Source organism: Falco biarmicus, chromosome W (genome assembly GCF_023638135.1).
Source record: "Falco biarmicus isolate bFalBia1 chromosome W, bFalBia1.pri, whole genome shotgun sequence".
Taxonomy (NCBI): domain Eukaryota; kingdom Metazoa; phylum Chordata; class Aves; order Falconiformes; family Falconidae; genus Falco; species Falco biarmicus.
Window position 1 is genome coordinate 1,874,145 of NC_079310.1, and position 19,767 is coordinate 1,893,911.

Below are 19,767 nucleotides of genomic sequence, written 5' to 3' on the forward strand. Positions count from 1 at the left end.
TGTGAAAAAGGGTCTTTGCTATATATTGTGTATCTGCTAGCTATCTGCTGCACTTCAGCAGACTTACTTTTCCCAGGGCAAGTGTATGTGTTTTCATGCCTATATATTTAGCAGAGTTAGTCTTTTATCTTTAGAATTGCTCCTTTGTAAACCAAAGAGTATCTTCTGCTTTGTCTCACAGTGCAAAAGTATGAGCCCAAAAGAAGCAAGTCTCGGCCTTTAATGTTCCAGCAATTCTATTCAAACCCTGGTTATAAGTGTCTTTGTCATGCAGTTGTATCATCAAGCTTAATCCCTGTTATGTGCTTATAAGTAAATAAATCATTCTTTATCGCAAACTTGCTACTTTGCAACATATGGATGTATGGTTTAAAATTTTAGATGTTTATGATATTTTCTGTTAAACAAGTTTGATGTGTTTATGAATTGGAAATTTCATTATTTTGGTTGATACTTAAATGAGATCTTTGTCCTAGCTTTGAAGTTAGCCTTGTTTTGTGCAGGAGTGTGGATTTTATGACTTGTTAGAGATCCCTTCTGACAAAATTTTCTATAATTTTAAACCTGAAATAACAGTAGGAATTATTTACATATTGACAACTATTAAATTAACACCATGAAATCCAGTGATATAATTACCATTGTCCATATTTTCTTGTTATAGATCCAAGCAGATTTCAGGACTGCTGGAGACTTTCTGATGGCTTTGTAGCTGCTGAAGCTAAAACTATACTACCACATCGAGCCAGGTCAAGGTGAACATTTTGCAAACTCAGTCTAAACTCTTGTTTTAGTTTTCTGTTGTTGTTGACAAAAATATTTGTTGTTTTCTTGCAGACACAATAAGAAATGTACTTTCTAAACCATTTCCATACCTTTTTCTCCTTAGGCCTGATCTCATGGATAATTATTTGGCTTTAGTGCTTTCAGCTTTCATTACTAATGGACTTCTAGAGGTAACTAATGTCTTGAAGTTTAAATGGATGCTTGCTACTTTTTTTTCTATAAACATTAAAATAAGGTGTTATACATTAAATGTAATAATTTTAAAACTTTTTTGAAGGGTCTGGTTGAAGTGATCACAAGTAGTGATGACCATATATCTGTTAGAGCAACTATCCTTTTAGGAGAACTTTTGCACATGGTAAGTAAGACTTTTTGCTGATAATAGGTAGTATTAGTAGCTCACTGTAAATAGATATTTCCTATTATAGCTTTGAATTTATGTTACAAATTTGGAAGATCCACTTTTCATTCAAAATAATAGGTTATTTTATATTACAGCATATGTCACTTCATATATTAAATCCAGCATGAATCGATAGGAAGGCAGTTTGGAATGTGCTGAAAGTGCTAGGGCTTATGCTTCAAAGACAATCCTCAGTAACCGGTTGTACTTTAAAGCTGGACTCCTGCAAACTCACTCATTGGTTACTGTGTTTGGGAAAAGGACTATTGATGCTTTTTGATTTTCCTAAAGTGATGGTAGCTCTGTGGCAGTTTGTTTAGCTTTCTGCTTCACAGGCTAGGCAGATGAAACTCTTTTCATGTTCACCTTGATGTGGCTTGGGAACTTCATGTTATTCATTCAGGCAACTCCAACTTGGAGTGCTCTTTCAGCACTGCTGTTGGTAGCCCCTGCTGCAGAGAAGCTGAAGGGACCTTGCTTCGTTCCTTTTCCCTCTCCTTAAAATCTCTCTTAGAGTAGCTTCTCTTTTTTTCCTTCACACTGTATCACAAGAAAATTAAAGTTTTACCATTCCATACTGACAGGATTTATATTTATTTCAACAGCTAGAGATGAGAGGAAATTGTAAATTTATTCGTAGAATCATAGAATATCTCCAGTTGGAAGGGACCCATAAGGGTCATCGAGTCCAACTCCCTGCTCCTCACAGGACTACCTGAAACTAAATCATATCACTAAGAGTATTGTCCAGATGCTCCTTGAACTCTGATAGGCTTGATGCCATGACCACTTCCCTGGGGAGCCTGTTCCAGTGACCAATCACCCTCTCAGTGAAGAACCTTTTCTTAATGTCCAATCTGAACTTCCCCTGACGCAGCTTCATTCCATTTCCTCGTGTCCTATTGCTGGTCACCAGAGAGAGGAGATCAGCACCTCCCCCTCTGCTGTCCCCCTTGAGGAAGTTGTAGACTGCGAAGAGGTCACCCCTCAGCCTTCTCTAAGCTGAACAAGCCAAGTGACCTCAGCCGCTCCTCATAAGTCTTGCCCTCGAGGCCTTTCACCATCTTGGTCACCCTGCTCTGGACACACTCTAGCAATTTGTTCTTCTTATACTGAGGCACCCAAAACTGCACACAGTACTCGAGGTGGGGCCGCACCAGTGCGGTGTAGATTGGGACAATCACCTCCCTTGACTGGCTAGCTATGCTGTGCTCGATGCACCCCAGGGCACGGTTGGCCCTTTTGGCTGCCAGGGCACACTGTTGACTCATATTCAACTTGCCATCAACCCAAACCCCCAGATCTCTTTCCGCAGGGCTGTTCTCCAGCCTCTTGTCCAACAATTTGTATGTACAACCAGGATTACCCCGTGCCAGGTGGAGAATCCAGCACTTGCTCTTGTTAAATTTCACACGGTTGGTGATTGCCCAGCTCTCTAGTCTATCCAGATCTCTCTGTAAGGCCTCTCTACCCTTGAGGGAGTCCACAGCACCTCCTAGTTTAGTATTGTCAGCAAACTTACTTAATGTACATTTGACTCCTGAGTCCAGATCATTTATAAAAACATTAAAGAGCACTGGCCCTAAAATAGAGGCCTGGGGAATCCCACTGGCTGCCAGCCTGATGTATCTCCATTTACTATAACCCTTTAAGCCTGACCCGTCAGCCATTTGCTCACCCAATATACTATGGACTTCTCTAGCCGCATGCTGGACAGTTTACCCAGAAGGATACTGTGAGAGACAGTATCAAAAGCTATGCTAAAATCCAGAAACACCACATCTACTGGCTTCCTTTGTTCAGCTAGATGGGTGACCTTGTCATAAAAGGAAATTAAGTTAGTTAAACAGGACTTTCCCCTCATGAACCCATGCTGGCTATGACCAATGCCTGCATTGTCTCTCAAGTGGTTTTCAATAACTCCCAGAATAACCTTCTCCATAATTTTGCCAGGCACTGAAGTGAGACTGACAGGCCTGTGATTATCAGGGTTTTCCTTCTTACTCTTCTTGAAAATTGGGGCAATATTTGACAGCTTCCAGTCGACTGGGACCTCTCCAGACTCCCAAGACCCTTGAAAAATAATGGAGAGAGGTCCCGTGATGACATCAGCCAGCTCTTTCAGTACCCTGGGATGAATCTTATTGGGCCCCATAGATTTATGCGCATCCAGCTGGAGCAGCAAGTCTCAAACAAGTTCAGGGTCGGCTGGGAGCTTATCATTCCTCCAGTCAGGGCCTTCCAACACAGGGCTCTGAGGGTCCCAGGGCCCATCATTGGTGTTAAAGACAGAGGTGAAGGAGGCATTAAATAGCTCTGCTTTGTCTATGTCCCTATTTGTGAGGTGAGTGAACTCATCAAGCAAGAGTCCAATGTTATCTCTGATTCTTGTTTTGCTGTTAACATATTTTAAAAAGCTCTTTTTGTTGTCCTTCACAGTGCTGGCCAGCTTGAACTCTAATCGAGCTTTGGCCACACATTTTCTCCCTACAGTGGTAAACAGCATCTCTGTAGTCCTCCCATGTTGCCTGTCCTTGCTTCCAAAGTCTGCACACTTTCCTTTTCCACCTAAGTTCTAGAAGATCCCTGCTCAGCCAAGCTGGCCTGCCCCACTTGCTTGACTTCTGATGCTTTGGAATTGCCTGCTCCTGCACTTTTAAGAGATGGCTCTTAAAAAGTGACCAGCATTCCTGGACCCCAATACCCTCAAAAGCAGATTCCCAGGGAACCTTACACACTAGCTCCTTCAGCAGCCCGAAGTCTGCTCTCCCCATATCCAGGGTTGAAGTTTTGCTGGCAGTTTTTCCTACTATCGCCAATGATTTGGAACTCAGCTACTTCCTGGTCACTGTGACCAAGACAGCCACCAATCACCACTTCGCCCACAAGCCCCTCTCTGTTTACAAACAACAAATCTAGAAGGGAACCTTTCCTAGTTGGCTCCCTTAGTACCTGCACCGAGAAGTTATCTTCAACATGCTTCAGAAATTTCCTGGACCTGTTCATGTCCACTGTATGATATTCCCAGCTGATGTCTGGGAAGTTAAAATCCACTCATAAGGACAAGGGCAGCTGATCTAGAGATATCCCTTAATTCCTTGTAGAATAATTCATTGGTGTCATTGTCCTGGCTGGGTAGTCAATAGTAGACTCCTACAACAAGATCTACTTTATTTGTTTTCCTGTTAATCCTTACCCAGAGGTTTTCAACCATGTTGTCACCAACTGCAAGTACCATACAATCCAACCCATCTGTTATGTACAGCACCATGCCCCCGCCTCACCTGCCCTGCCTATCCCTCCTGAGGAGCATATAACCATCCATCACAGCACTACTGTATTTGTCTTGCTCAGGTTGATTTAGCCTACTCTAGACCAAAACCAACCAAAAGAAACCTGCCTGAAGAGCAGAACTTAACCTAAATTATTTTGGTTTAGAGATGATATTGTTTTCATATACACTCTAGTGCCTTCTTTCAGCCTGCTGAGAAACTGTTAGTCATGTGAAGTGATATGATTTACCTTTCTTGCAAAACAGTTCTTTCTTTTTTATGGCCTTTCTTGATGGCAAGAAGCATATGCAGCAGAGCAGTTTTTGATCGGATTTCCTGTGGTTTGGTTTTTTATCTCTTTTTTTCCCCAAATGAACTCCAAAAAAGATGACCACAATCATCAGGTATAGGATTGCTTATCACTACAGTGATTTACAACAGCTCAGTTCAGTAGCATGGATTACAACCACAACAAATCTGTTCTTTAGTCTCTTCAGTGATTTTTTTTTCTTTAAGTAATTGGTGGAATTTTTTTTGAGTTTTCAGTCATCCATGTAGTTTAAAAAGAGGAATCTGCATTAATGTATACTATTAAATGTCCAGTAACTTATGAAGTTATTTCTATTTATCAGATAATTTTTTGGTGCAGAATCGTTGGTAGTCAAAAGTATTGAATGAACATCATAAATTGTGTTTCTGATTTTAGGGTTTTTTAGTACTTTTATACATGTGACATAAGGATATGTGATGCTTTGCATGTTTTTGCATTTTACAACTTTAAAAACCACCAATGCAAAAAATACAAATGAGAAGGCTCCAAAAGAAGGCTCTGAGTCCTAAAATTATCTTAAGTTATTTTCAGTTGTATTTCAGATTGATTAATTAGATCAAATATTCAAAATGGTATGTGTAATTATTTCTCTGCTATTATGCAAAAGGTAGTTTTGTTTTCATGCATTTGTGAAAGTCTTGTGAAAAGTGGTAGATTCTTCAAATGCTCATCCTAAAGAGATGGCTGAAAATGTTGTAATAAGTTATTCTAACTAGTCTTCTGTTGTTATTTAGGCAAACACAATCCTTCCTCATTCTCACAGCCATCACCTGCACTGCTTACCAACGCTAATGAATATGGCAGCATCTTTTGACATCATGAAAGAGAAAAGACTGTAAGAATTCTAAGTTACACTTAAAAGTGAAAATTTGTATGTCTCCTTTTCCCCCTGCAGTTGAGTGAAAACCTACACTACGAGTTTTCTGATGGCTGAAACCACTTCTGTCTTTATTTAAAAAAAAAATGGAATATAGAAATGCTCTGTGACACTAGGGAAATAGTTTCCAGTGCATGATTCCCAAAGTGTGATCTATTTACAGTAACAGTTTAGAAATTCAGACATTTGGAAAGAAAGTTTTGATAGTAGATTTCAGAACACTGTTGCACAGACTGCAAGATTTTATTACTTTTTTTACACAGAATTTTTCTTAAATTAACTCTAAGGCACTGTTTGACCAAGCACCATCTGAGACATGTTCTGTGTGTTTGACCTCTTCATTGTTTCACACTTCTTTTTCGGCATTTTGATACAGTTAAGCTTTCCAAACTAAAAAAGTCTGTACCAATTTTTATCTTTTGGTGTTTATCTATAGCTAATGAAATAGTAATAGACCAAATCAGTGAATCATTATTAGTGTGAACAAGAGCAAAAAACCATAATATTGGCATGGGGCCGTTTTTTTAAAAACTTTTTTTTAGAAGAAAATTATCATTGTAACAATAGTAATTATGTTAAAGCTTTCTGGTGCTTTTGTTTGAAGTTTGCACTGATAATTTTTTTCAGTTCAGTTCATTTCCATTTAAATATAACACTGAACAGAAAATTTAAACATCTTCGTGCAGCATTCTGCAGTGGCATGTTAAGCAGCATTAGGAACTGTTTGGCACTCATGGTACTCGAGGTATTTTTAGGCATCTGACTTGAAACAAATGTTTATAGAAGTTTTCTATTCCTCTTTGAATGAGAAATACCTGAATTTTGAAATTTTAAAAACCTATGGGCTTTTTTATTTTGTTTTCCTTAAGTTTTAGAATTTCTCTATACATCTAGTAATCTTGCAATTTAACCTCAGAAGTCCTCTGTCATAAATTAAATACTGTCTCCTGGGTATTTCACACAATTTAAACTCTCTTGTGTAAAATAATTTATTAGATTCCAGTGTCTTTAAAATGTGTTTCTCTAACTCAGTGGTCTTACTTGCATTTCTTTGTAGAACACCATTTAAATTGAGTGTGTCGGGGTTTTTTCTAATAGTAAATTATAGGAAATGTTTTTGTTAATTACCCTTGCCATTCCTGATCTGGTTTGTTAGGTCAATATTCTGATAAATGTATCGTAACTTTGTATTTTGTCTTCCGTTGTGTTGTCAGTGATAAAGTACAGAATCTTTTTGAAATGCTACTGTGAAATGATAAATGCTGCTTGTAGAGTGCTTCCCAGAAACTTAATGCTCTTCTGCTTTTTAGTTTTGAAGGTTTCTTGCATGTTACTAGAAGATTTTGATACGTGAAAACACAGCTATTTTTCAAAAAGATCATATCTGAAACTCCTTCACAGGGTATTCCACTTGGTCAAAGGTGTGGGAGGAGAGGAAGGATGAAAAGCAAAAGGAATATATTTGTGGATTACTTGCAGTATTTTTACTTTTTGGACATACCTGATAGAGTAGTAAGAAGTCCAGGTTTTGTTGGAATAAAGTGATTTTGTAGATGTAGTATTTGTGATATTTAGAGATCTTGGTTTTGGTCAACACTCTGCATTGTTTCATACTCTGAAAAACTGTAAACACTGTTACAGATTAAATTTATGTAATTTAGGTAGGTGATCGAATTCACAGGTATTTGTTTGTTTGAAGAGAATACAAAAAACCCACTCTCCTACTGTTAAAGGAAAAATTTACACAGAGATGGGTACCACTAGGCTTGCTTTAATCACAACTCAGGATTGGGCCACCACCTCAGTGAGTGGCAGAGAACAAAGGGATACAGCACAGCTTATATACACTTATCAAATCATTAATCAATGTCTGAAGTTTTTAGAAGTTTCCTTTGGTCTTGTCAGTTCTGTGAATCCATCACCTGACCCTGTCCCAGTTGATTCATCTATTTGATTCCAGTCTCTGCCTCGGTTCCAAGGTCCTCCTCGGATCATGATCTTCTTTCTGCCTGCTTTAACTCACACAATCCTTCGAGCACATTTAGTCTTTGAACAATCAATTCCTATTCACATATACTAATTTTTTCTAGAAACACCTGTGTTTCTGAGAGCACCTGTGTATACAAATTGATCACCTATTATTTCTCTATTCTCCCACTGATTAACTTGACTAAGTTTTAAACCAGCCTTGGATTAAGGCTGTACAAGGGACAAGGCCTGGTTCTGCCATTTAGCAGCTTCAGCACTTTCAATTTCTTAATTCAAAATACATTTTCTTTAACACCTACCCTATGAGAATTTTTGTTTATGGGGAAGAAAGGTAGACTTACCTCCTGGTTTTTGCACATCCTTATTTTATTTGCTCAGTAATTTTTTTTTCTGCTACTGTTATTTTGCAATTAACTGTTTCTGCCCGTGTCAAATGTCATTTCTATTACTTCCTATTTTTCATAGAAAATTTCTTACATGCTTTTGGTGAGCTGTTTAGATATAAAGAGCAGGAAATATACTACTGATACTCCTGCCACCCTCTGGGGAGGGGAAGAGAATTTACAAGAAATAGTATTTTTAGTCAGTTGAAGCTAGCCATCTCAACTTCACTGTGGAATGTTGATCTGCTGTGACATCTCACAGTACTTTACCAACTTTAAACTTTGCAATATCTTCTGGGAACTCTGAAAGGTACCACTAATTGCAGAGTAGAAGAAAAGTTATCAATAAGGCTCATACTTTGATACTTAGAAATTCTGAAATACATTTTTCTGTATAATTTTAGTACAAGACTGAGGGATATGGTAGTATAAAAACATATAAAGAGGCTTTGGAATTGTTGATGAATTCTTTCTTGAGCTATATTTATTTAACTCAAGATATAGCAGTGGCACTCTTTAGTTGAATAAGTTGTCAAATACCGATTATAGTATTTTTTTTCTATTAGACGAGCAAGTGCCGCCCTCAGCTGTTTAAAACGTTTTCATGAGATGAAGAAAAGAGGACCTAAACCTTACAGCCTCCATTTAGATCATATTATTCAGAAAGCAATCTCAACCCACCAAAAAAGGGATCAATACCGTGTGCAGAAAGACATCTTTATTTTAAAGGTATTACCATTACTGATTTTCAAAACTGAATTTGATTTTGTATTTTGGAGGCTTATATCCCACCCCCCAAGCTTCATTCTGTCATTTAATTCAGAGTAATTTATGTGATTTCTTTGTAGAATATTTTTCATTTAATTTTTCTTCTAGCTACTTGTGGATAATATATTGTATTTCTAGAAATTGAGGAGTGAAATTACAATAATTTTTAATGCTTTTAAGTCCCAATTATAATCTCTTACTATTAGATTTTTAATGCAGTTCTAGAACCATGCAGTTTACTTTCAAATGCAAAAAATACTGTGGAGCATAGCCCTTTTAATGATTATTACATGAACAGTAAGTATATCATGTGACAAGACATGATGCAAGGAAACTTACTGTATTTTTTTTATGTCTGTATTCCAGGATACAGAAGAAGCACTTGTAATGAATCTTCGAGACAGCCAAGTTCTCATTCATAAAGAGAACCTTGAGTGGAATTGGAATCTGATAGGGACCATATTGAAGGTGAGCATAAAATGGGCGTGATACTATTTTTATAAAATTATTGGGGGATGGGAGTGGGGTGTGTGTTGTGTGTCTCCATTACACATGTGAGCTTTGACTTTCTAATATCAATTCCATACTATATCCTATAACCTCTTTGATTTCAGAAAATTAGGATCTCATGGGTTTAATCAGTGCTGATATAGTATCTTTGTATACAACCCTTAAACTATATACAAAAATACACTACAGTTAAATCACAAGTTTCTTAATAAGCATATATTAAATTTTAGACAACTTTATTTGTATAGAAATAGACTTTATGGAATGAGATATAGTGACTTTAAAGGTGCTAATAATTTAGACTTCAATCCAAACTACATAGGATACTGCCTTGTTCAGTTTCATAGCAGATTTTTTTAAAAAATAAAAAATAATGTGCACTGAAAATAAAGGCTGGAGGTGGGTTTTAGATCAAGCTTCACATGCTTAGACTGAGCCACATATGAAAACTTCAGTATTATGCAGTCTTATTGTACGTTTTGAACTAATACAAATAATTTCATAGCATCAAGTTCATTACAAAATGAATTTGTTTTCACAAATTATAGGAAACATCTCTGACAGAGGGAATTATCTTAAATATATTTAATGTACAGCTTTTAAGGGACTGCCTCTTTTTTTTAAGCAGAGGAGTTACTTTCTTTGAGTAAGAAAACCTTCTGAGTACTCCATATAGTCTTAGAGCCAAAATAGCTCCTGTCATTCTGTGCATCAAAGCCATCCTTCCATTGTTACCCCCAAGTAACATTTTCTAACATTTTCATACTGTCATATTTACTATGTTATTATAAAGATGGCAAAAGTACAAAACAGAGTTAATGGTGACAAACATTATCAGGATAATATTAAAAAACCCAACACCCGCCTGTCACGTTGAGTCTGATGAGTGGCCAGGGTGGGGGCAACAGCCCTCCTGTTGAGTCAGGAGGTTTGGAGAGGATCCCCTTGCTTTCTAAACTCCTTCTCAGAGAGGAGTCTAGGTGCAGCTAGATCCAATCCTAGTCTCAGACCTGGTCAATGGGTCTAAAGGATTATGTGTACAGCTGCTCATCAGAGTTAATGTTTGTCTGTCAGAGCCCAGTTAAGGATTTTCACTAAAACAGTTTCACAGAGTTGAAAAAAATAAATAGATGATTCATTAAGGCAACAGATATAACAAGTTCGGGATTGCTGTTGATAAATACATGTACTGCAAAAATCAAGCTCGAGTTAAAAGTACAGCGCTTTTGTTAGTAATATTGTCCTGGATAGCATCCGATGTAATCGGAAGCACAAATCTTACCAAAGAGGCATCCCTGCTTGGGGAGGAGAGGGGTCCAGGCCTGTCAACCCATCCTGTAGTCAGGGTTCTCATCCTCAGAGAGAAAAAAAAATAATCTAAAATGCCAGATTTTATACTCATGACAAGGTGGGACCAAGTCAATTATTGTGTGCCAATTGGCCCTTAACAAGGTGTCCATTCAGGAAGGTCAGTTGGGCCCAATGGTTCAGTGCAGAGCAGAGAGGATTCAGTACAGATAGATTTACGGTTACAGATGTGCAGGAGTCTTCCTAGCCTTCAACGAAGCAACACCAAGCTATGAGGCCCCTGCTTCACTCCAGGTGTCGCTCAGTTGGTTTGCTTGTTAGACTGCATCTGTTATCTATTCTGTAAGATAAACATGCTGTTCAAGTCAAACTCCCGTATCCACTTTGAGCTGAATACAGTTGTTCATTGTTAGGTCAGGATGGGAGGGGGGGGAAGAGGGGAGCACACCGCCACCCCATCCCACCACCACCCCCAAATAAAATCCCCCTAAAAATTTCTGTGTAGTTTTTCATGGACTAATAAACTTAAGAGAGTAAGAATCTCTCTGGTATAAAGACTTGAATAGGTACATGACAGTAGCTTTGTTCCACTGAATTCCACTGTTTACAGAATTTTTACTGTAATACTACTAGACTACTAGATATCTATGATTATTCATCATAGATATTTTTACCTTTGATTCAGTATTAAAGATATTATCAAGAAACTGTTCTTCAGAATCTCACTTTTTAATTAGTTTGTGTAGTACTTTGATAATGGAAGTTTTATGTAGTTGACAACCAAGGGGGTTTTTGGTTTGTTCTGGGTTTTTTATCCCTTGAAATTTAGGTCAAGCTGTCAGTTTTCTTGTTATCTCAGACCTCCCATGCAGTATATTTTCTAGTGTCCTGTCGAACAGTTCTAAATGTCTTAAAATCAGAGATGACTTCTGTCTCTCAGAATGAGAAGTTACTGTGTTTTCTGGTTAAATTCTAACCACTTTCGTTCCTGTTAACATTATCTTAGCTTACACTGGATTTGTGCAGTTTACTAGAGTGGTCCATCTTTAGTCCCTGAATCAGCAGGATCCAGATTCCAGTGTTTGGACTTCACCATCTCATGTGGCTACTCACCTCCCTTCTGTCTCAGTTGCAGCCTCACAGCTGCGGAGCATCAGCTTTCCTACCACCTCGCTACTTGCATCTCATATGCTCCCTTACTGCCTTTTTTTACTTGCTTAGCTTGCCGTCTAAGCTGCTAAAAAGAGCAGCAAAAGTGGCAGTGGTCAGGATGGAGGAATTGAGACTGTTAACAGTAGAGCTTCATACTTAATATGGTACTGTGGGTTCAATGTTACTAGTGTAGTCAGTTTTACTAATCATTAACTAGTGCACTATATGTCTTAATGTTGCTATACCAATTGGAAATATATAACTGTATTGCTTAGGTAGGAAAGAAAAATGTTTGACATACTTTTTTCTGTCTCTTCCAAGATACTAGTAGCAACAAAAATAAATCTAAAACCATAGAGTCAACAGATGGCTGTAAAAACAGAGGAAAATTTAATATGAAGAAAAGATAGCTCCAGAAGAGAGTATTATAGCTTTGTGTGATCCTTTTTAAAACATCTTACAAAGTATCAACAGAGGAGTTTAAATACCATTTTAATAAGCAATATTTAGGTGAGCTATAACAGAAAAATTATTATTTTTAAACCAAGTCAGATTAATAGTAACAAGAACAACAACACCTGATTTACCTGTTATGTGTATCAAAATGTTTGCTATTTGCAGAGAAGAAACTGAGAAAAATTGTTTATTTTTGTTAGCATGTCATAGTTTGCTATTTTCATAGAAAGTATTTAACACAGAGGTCTGCTTGAGTATCAAGAATTTTATTTTAACGTGGTTAAGTGCAGTGCTATATGCCTGGCCACCTGGGTTAGACTTGCTGGCTTTAGTGGCTGTATGATGAAGCTGTGATTCCTAGAGACTTGTTAGTCCTGGTGTGATGGGTTGACCTTGGCTGATCACCAGGTGCCCATCAAGCTGCTCTATCACTCCCCCTCCTCAGTAGGACAAGTGGAAAAAAGATGAATGAAAGCTCATGGGTTGAGTTAAGGCTGGAGAGATCACTTACCAATTACTGCCACAGGCTAAACATACTCGACTTGGGGAAATTAATTTAATTTATTGCCAATTAATAACAGAGGAGGATAGTGGGAAACAAAGACAAAACTAAAAACACCTTCCCCCTACCCCTCCACTTCTTCCCAGGCTCAACTTCACTCATAACTCTTCTACCTCCTCTCCTGGCAGTGCAGGGGGGATGGGGAAAGGGAGTTGCAGTCAGTTGGAGCAAGAATGTGGGCTTTTCAGTAAAATAAGAGGTTATTTTATAGATAACACATTATTAGGTGAATAGAACTGTAATAGAAATTAGTAAATTTTAGTGACTAATCAAGGACTGATGTACAAGTTTCATATAATGCTATATTTGCTGTTTTTTCTAGTGGCCAAATGTAAATCTAAGGAACTATAAAGATGAACAATTGCACAGGTATGTAAAAATTACATAGACTTCCTTTGAAGAAAAAAATTTGGAAAAACTGGGGTTTAATGTTCCAATAAATCATTCTTTGATGTGTCACACATAAAACAATCTATAGATAAGCAGCAGAAATAAAAATTCAGATAATTAGGTTGCAATATTTGCTTTAAATAAACAGGTCTTTAAGCTTTAGTGGTTTCTTTTCTGTGCACAGATACATTATATATTTACTCCCTAAAACAAGAATCATATTAGCTTTGCAAATGCCCTATTTCATTTTAAATGTTAAAGTATTACCTCTTTAACATTTCATACATTAGTGTTTGATGTCAGCACTTGACAAATTTTGATGGAATAGGTCTACAGTTGTACCACTATATAGTTAATAGCTTTCATCAAAACCCAAGAGGAAGTTATTTTTAGTTGCTATTAATGACAAGGGAAGCATGTGTGATTTGAAAAGACAGTCAGTACAGCTCTGATTCCTTTTTTATGTCTGTTGGCATTAAGGTATTTTTATTACTTTTGTGCATGTGTGGTAATAGCGTTCCTAATTAGTTCTTGGATGTCACTTTTAACATGAATTTCAGAAATTGATTTGATTAAACAAACTACTTTGAAGAGTAGTTCTGTATTTGTAGGCATGGAAAGCTACTTCTGCATGAATTTGAGGAAAAACCTAAAGGAAAAACATATCCTGAAAGGCTCACGCTGCATAATTTTACATTTTCCTACAAAGTAATCAGGCAACTTTTATATTCCCAGCATAAGTAGTAGTCCCATTGTAATCATAGTCATAATTTAATTTTACATTTGTGTTTTTTTCTGATTTTTTTTTAAAACCTTTTCATTTGGTTGATCCTTTCTACAGGATTGTGGGTTAGATGCTTTAATGGCTTTAAATTGCTGTTGTTCTTGTTGAATTATAACTATTTAACCACCAAATCTCTCTAGTTTCACTGCTGATCATAAAAAATTTTCATCCACTTTGTTTTTGAAATGTAAATTTATTTGTTCTTCCATAAGTTGATTTTTTTTCTTTTACTGTTAGTGTGTTTGTGATGATCTTATGGCTGTTAAAGTGAAATTCAAGATATTTTTGATATAGAATAGATCATTTCATAGAGATACAGTTAATGCAGTGTGTGTATACACATGTACATATATATACATACATATATATACACTTAAGTATACATGTATATATACACTCACATATAAATGTGTGCAAATATATGTAATATATTTATTGCTAATAACCCAGAGTAAAATACACTTCATTTGACAAAATTTAAAGAAGCCCTCAGATTTCCTTTATAATTGGTCCTGTGTTTGGAGTTGGGATAGTGGCTTACTCTCATTTTTTTAACTAAAGACAGTACTTTAGTTAAACTTTCTTAATGCTTGACATATCTACTTTCAGACAGAACATTCTGTATTCTTTTAAAGCACAAATGTGTTTATTTTTTTACTAAGAATTGATGGGGGAAGCTCTTTGCTGAAATTTTTTCCTGCAATGTGAAATTCAAACTATATTGCTCACCATGGTTTCAAAAAGTCTGAGAGTCTGCATTTGCGATCACTGTGTTGTGCTTCAGAAATGTTTGTGAGGTGAATGAAAATACTGTTGCTGAAAAAAAATGTTCTGCCAGAAAAAGGCCATTTTTTTTTTACAGTAGCGTTAACTATTTCTTTCTTAACTAAGGAAAAGTCATGTCACATAAACATTAAGACAGACTCGTCTTTAGCTCTTTGTAAGTCTAGATAGTATGGTCTTTGAAACCCACCACAGGATAAACTATAGCAGAATAAATAAGCATGAGAATGAGAACGAAGCTATGGCTTCTAAGAGCACAGAGATTTTGAGTTCCTTTGCTTATTTTACATCATGGCATAGACCGTACAGCTGCATCTCTGAAATTGTGTCTGGATAGACTCATTACTGATACTTGCTATTCTTTTTTAATAACTTTTGAACATTTATTGCCAATAAGCTAATTTAGTGATAAATTATATTTTATACCAGTATCATTTTGTAATGTGAGACTGTCCTCATCTTACTGAAATATAACAAGTTCTTTTTTATTTTCCATAGGTTTGTAAGAAGATTGCTATATTTTTACAAGCCTAGCAGTAAACTGTATGCCAACCTGGATCTGGACTATGCCAAGGCTAAGCAGCTCACTGTGGTGGGTTGTCAGTTTACTGAATTTCTTCTTGAATCAGAAGAGGTAAGAAATTTTCAGCTACAAGACTGGAGATAGAATGAGGAGTGCTGCTGTACGCCACTTAGAGGAAAAAAACTTAATTTTAGTAAAGACTTCTGTAGACTTTGGGTGTTAAACCTAAAATGATCAGCGTAATTAAGAAATATAACTTAAAATCTTGAATTGTCCAGATAAGACACTGGGAAGACAACTGTGTTTAAGTACGAGTTTCATTAAATACAGCTTTATTAAATGCAACTTAGGGTTTGGTTGTGGGGGTTTTTTTGTTTGCTTCTGTTGGGAGTTTTTTGTTTGGATTTTTTTCTATGTATATCCTTTGTTTGTCTGCCTCCTTTCTTCTTGTGTGCTAAAGACTTTTATGCCTTGGGCCAGAATTAAATGTCATTGAATGATCCTTTTCTTGGAAAGAATAGAATTGGTCCCAAGATGTCTTCAAGCTAAACTCCTTTTATTTGCCTTGAACCTTTTTCTTTAGTTTGAATTGTGTTTGCCAAACAGCATTTCTATTTTGTATCTGTATTGTGTTTGTACATTTTAAGGAATTTTAAATGATGGATTTTGGTAAAGAAGAGATGCCCAGTTCTGTTACTAGTAAATGCTATTACTCTTTGTTTTGTTAGGATGGACAAGGTTACCTGGAGGAATTGGTTAAAGATATTGTAAATTGGCTCAATTCTTCATCAGGAACGAAACCTGAACATTGTCTTCAAAATAATGGGTTACTAAATACCCTTAGCCAGCACTACTTTCTGTTTTTTGGTACTCTCTCTTGTCAACCTCATGAGTGAAAATGCTTGAAAAATGTAATGTGTTTCAGTGGTGAGTGTCTTTATTCTGTTTGAATTGTACTTACGGGTATAACTGTTATGAAACTTGTAAACTGTGCATGAGGACCACTGTCTGTAAAGCTGAAAAATTTAAAAATTATTTTGATTTATTTTCAAGTAAAGATCCTTAGTTGTGCAGGTTTTGAGTGTTTTTTTAAGTTGGCCTTTTAGTCTGTCTTACTGAACAGATATGCGTGATTGTGTTACAAAATAGCTTACTTTTTCCTGTCCACACCTATCTGACAGAAATCAGTATCAGGAAAGATGATACTGTACTGAAATGTTTAAAAAAACAAACAAAGCAAGCCACCAAAAAAAAACCAAAACAAAAAAAACCACAACAAAACCTCAACAAACTGGTAGGTATCATACTGTGTGTGAAATGTGATGATGCATGTTGTACCTAAACTTCAGTTCAAAATTTTCTTTGGGTACAAATAAATTTACCTTCCTTTGGGAGTAATTTGGCCAATGGCCAGTTATTTGAAATATAGTAAATTTGAAGAGAAGATTCAGGTGGTTTGATGTACTCTGGGTTTTTTTAAGTTGTTTTCATTGCTTATTAGAATGCAAGTTTTTTACTGGCTATAGAAAACTTCATTTACAATAAAATCTATACAGTTAATAGGACTAACCTTATGTCAAGCTGTATACACAGAATGTTTTATAATGTGGAATTGTTCACAGAGCTTCATGAACATCCAAGTATACTGACAAGACTGTTACATAGCAATTTAAAAAAGTGTTGGTTTGGTGTGGTTTTTTCCCTTGCAGTTTAGTGCATTATTTGGTCTCCCTTTGACTCTAACAGCTGTAACAGTTTAAAGTCAGTCCATTTCATGTAAGACCTTACTTTGTTTTCTTCTGCATTTATGGAACTGAAAATCTAATTCAGAGTATTCAAGTTTAAATTAGTGAGTGAGTGAGTTTGAGTGGATTCAAATACTAATTTTTATTTCCTCCCCTCCCCCCCCCCCCCCCCCCCCCCCCCCCAGTCTCCTTAATCTTTTGTTCTTTGAAGAACCAGGATCACTTGTTAAAATTGACTGTTTCTAGTTTGGATTACAGCAGAGATGGGTTAGCAAGAGTCATCCTTTCTAAAATCCTGACAGCAGCTACTGATGTAAGTTTGATTCAACTTACGTTCCATTGTTATTTGCCACTAGAAGTTTATGTTGTTATTCAAGGTGTGTGACTTTAAGATAATATATATGCAGAAAGGTTTTTATGTTTGTGTTTAGAGAAATGAAACTCCTATTCATATAGCTTTTGAATTTGCTGTGGACTTCATGCCTTCATTGTATTTGTGCTCAAGAAATTAAGTCATTCAAACAGATGTTTCTCTCATGTATGAAGGGAGCTAAAGTCTTTAAATGTGTAAATCTAATATAAACCAAATATAACATTATTGTCTAGGTCAGTGGACATCCTAAATCAATGGTGAAGGCACTGTTTTCACAAACAGAAATGTGTATTTCTAGCAGGAATAAGCAGATTAACCTTCCAGTGATATATACTATTTTCATAATGATTGAGATTACTGTGGTGGAATTGAGTAGAAGGTATAGCTCCTGGAACAAGGGGGTGGTTCAGAAGTAGGCATTGAGATTTGCACTTCTGAATTAAAGGTGAGTGGAAATAACATGCAGACTTAGGAAAGGAAGCTCTTGAACCTTTAAGAAAAGAGAAATCAGGTGTAGCATAGTAGACAAACATTAATGTCAGGGAAATGACAATTATTAAGTTGAAATCTAACTAGGAAAGAACTTTCAGTACTTAAGGGAAAGCTATTCCTCTCACTTGGACAAGGCAGAGTATGCTCTAAAGTAGATACAAGAGGGAATAAGGTAGACACTAGCTTTAAATATCTCTTATTTAGGAAGAGGAGAGGGAAAGAAAGAAATCAAGGATATTTCCAAGACTAAAAGATGTGATAATTCTTATAGGTAAAGAGAGGAGTCTAAAAGTAATAAAGATAGTTAGGGTTGAAGGAATGACTCATTGAAAGAAGAGGGTAAGACTCCCTACTGACTGATTTTTAAGTAATTTTTCAAAGAAGTGATGACTTTGATATCCTTTCTCCAAAGGTGTTTTATGCCTAGTCTGAGCAAGGAAATAGAAATTCACATGTTGTGATGATATGCCTGTGTCTTTATTAGACTTCTAAGCTTCTGTTAGATGACTGCTGGTTAAAAGCTGTTTAGACAGTGGAATTTCATTTAGCTGTTTCTATTGAGATTTCATGTCAATGGGTACTGGCTCCCTCCACCGCCTCCCAGGAGGAAACAAAGGAAACAAACCAGAATACATTCAACTCTGATACAGGTATCACTAGCTGTAAGCAGACTGGCTTGAAGTGGGGTGGAGATAGTGTCTGAACATACGGTCCCAAGCGTATACAAAGCCAGAAAGAGAGCTTCTGCTGCTGTTAGTGATGATAACTAAAAATACAGTTTCCACCTATTTGTAGTTCAGCTTAATGAACAATGGGTAGTAAATACTTCTTGTACTTCAGTTGCAAATAGGATAGATGTCACTCTCCAGCACCTTAGAAATTAAGAAAGCTTGTAGAGACCTGTACTGGTTTTGGCTGGGATAGTTAATTTTCTTCATAGCAGCTTGTATGGGGCTGTTTTGGATTTGTGCTGGAAACAATGTTTATAACACAGAGATGTTTTAGTTATTGCTGAGCAGTGCTTACACAGAGTCAAGGCCTTTTATGCTCCTCACACTGCCCTGCCAGCGAGTAGGCTGGGGGTGCACAAGAAGTTTGGAGGGGGTACAGCTGGGATATCTGATTCCAAGTGACCAAAGGGATATTCCATATCATATGATGTCATGCTCAGCAATAAAATGGGGGGCCACTGCTTGGGGACTGGCTGGGCATTGGTTGGTTAGTGGTGAGCAATTGTTTCTTTTGCATCACTTGTTTTTCTTGGGGTTTATTTTCCTCTCTCTTTGTGTGTTTTTTTTCCATTTTTTTTTATTTCTTTGTAGTTGTTAAACTGTTTTTATCTCAACCCACACGTTTTCTCACTTTTACCCTTCTGATTTTCTCTCCCCCACGACCCCACTGGAGGGAAAGTGAGCGAGTGCTTTGTGGTGCTTAGTTGCTGGCCAGATTTAAGCCATGACAAGCCTACAGGTTTATCCATTTCAGTTCTGGTCTGTTTGGGATTGTGAAAAGGATTGAAGATCATGATCTGAATTTTAATAGGCTGCACTGGTATTACCATGAGTATTTAATGCCAAAGCTTGACAGATGTCAAGGTAAAACCCATTGGAGAAAGCTAAGAGACATTATACAGACTCAGAAACTTAAGAACTCAAATTTTGGAACTCCAACCTAAATAATTAAAGATGGAGATCTTTCTTGCTAGAAACACTGGTACTCACATCCGTGATGTTTTAAGGTCTTAGCCTATGTTAGTAGCCTATGACTGCTGAGTTCTAATGTTTCTGTTTCCCAGTCTCACATTGATGCATGGATCTAGCAACGTTGTCTAGGGAAACAGCAGAGATTAAATAACTGTCTATTTTTGGAAGTCTCTTGAA

General features: G+C 36.7%; 1 protein-coding gene across 1 annotated transcript in view; it reads left to right on the forward strand.

Annotated features, from left to right (window-relative positions):
* The window catches only part of LOC130141893 (rapamycin-insensitive companion of mTOR-like), a 109,237-nt gene that overhangs the window by 61,972 nt on the left and 27,498 nt on the right, over nucleotides 1-19,767 (forward strand). The window contains 12 exon segments of the mRNA XM_056323190.1: nucleotides 665-755; nucleotides 890-956; nucleotides 1,064-1,144; nucleotides 5,527-5,627; nucleotides 8,608-8,770; nucleotides 9,176-9,277; nucleotides 13,120-13,166; nucleotides 15,253-15,388; nucleotides 16,006-16,165; nucleotides 16,168-16,204; nucleotides 17,208-17,220; nucleotides 17,222-17,335. Of these exon segments, the coding sequence (XP_056179165.1) occupies nucleotides 665-755; nucleotides 890-956; nucleotides 1,064-1,144; nucleotides 5,527-5,627; nucleotides 8,608-8,770; nucleotides 9,176-9,277; nucleotides 13,120-13,166; nucleotides 15,253-15,388; nucleotides 16,006-16,165; nucleotides 16,168-16,204; nucleotides 17,208-17,220; nucleotides 17,222-17,335 (1,112 nt within the window).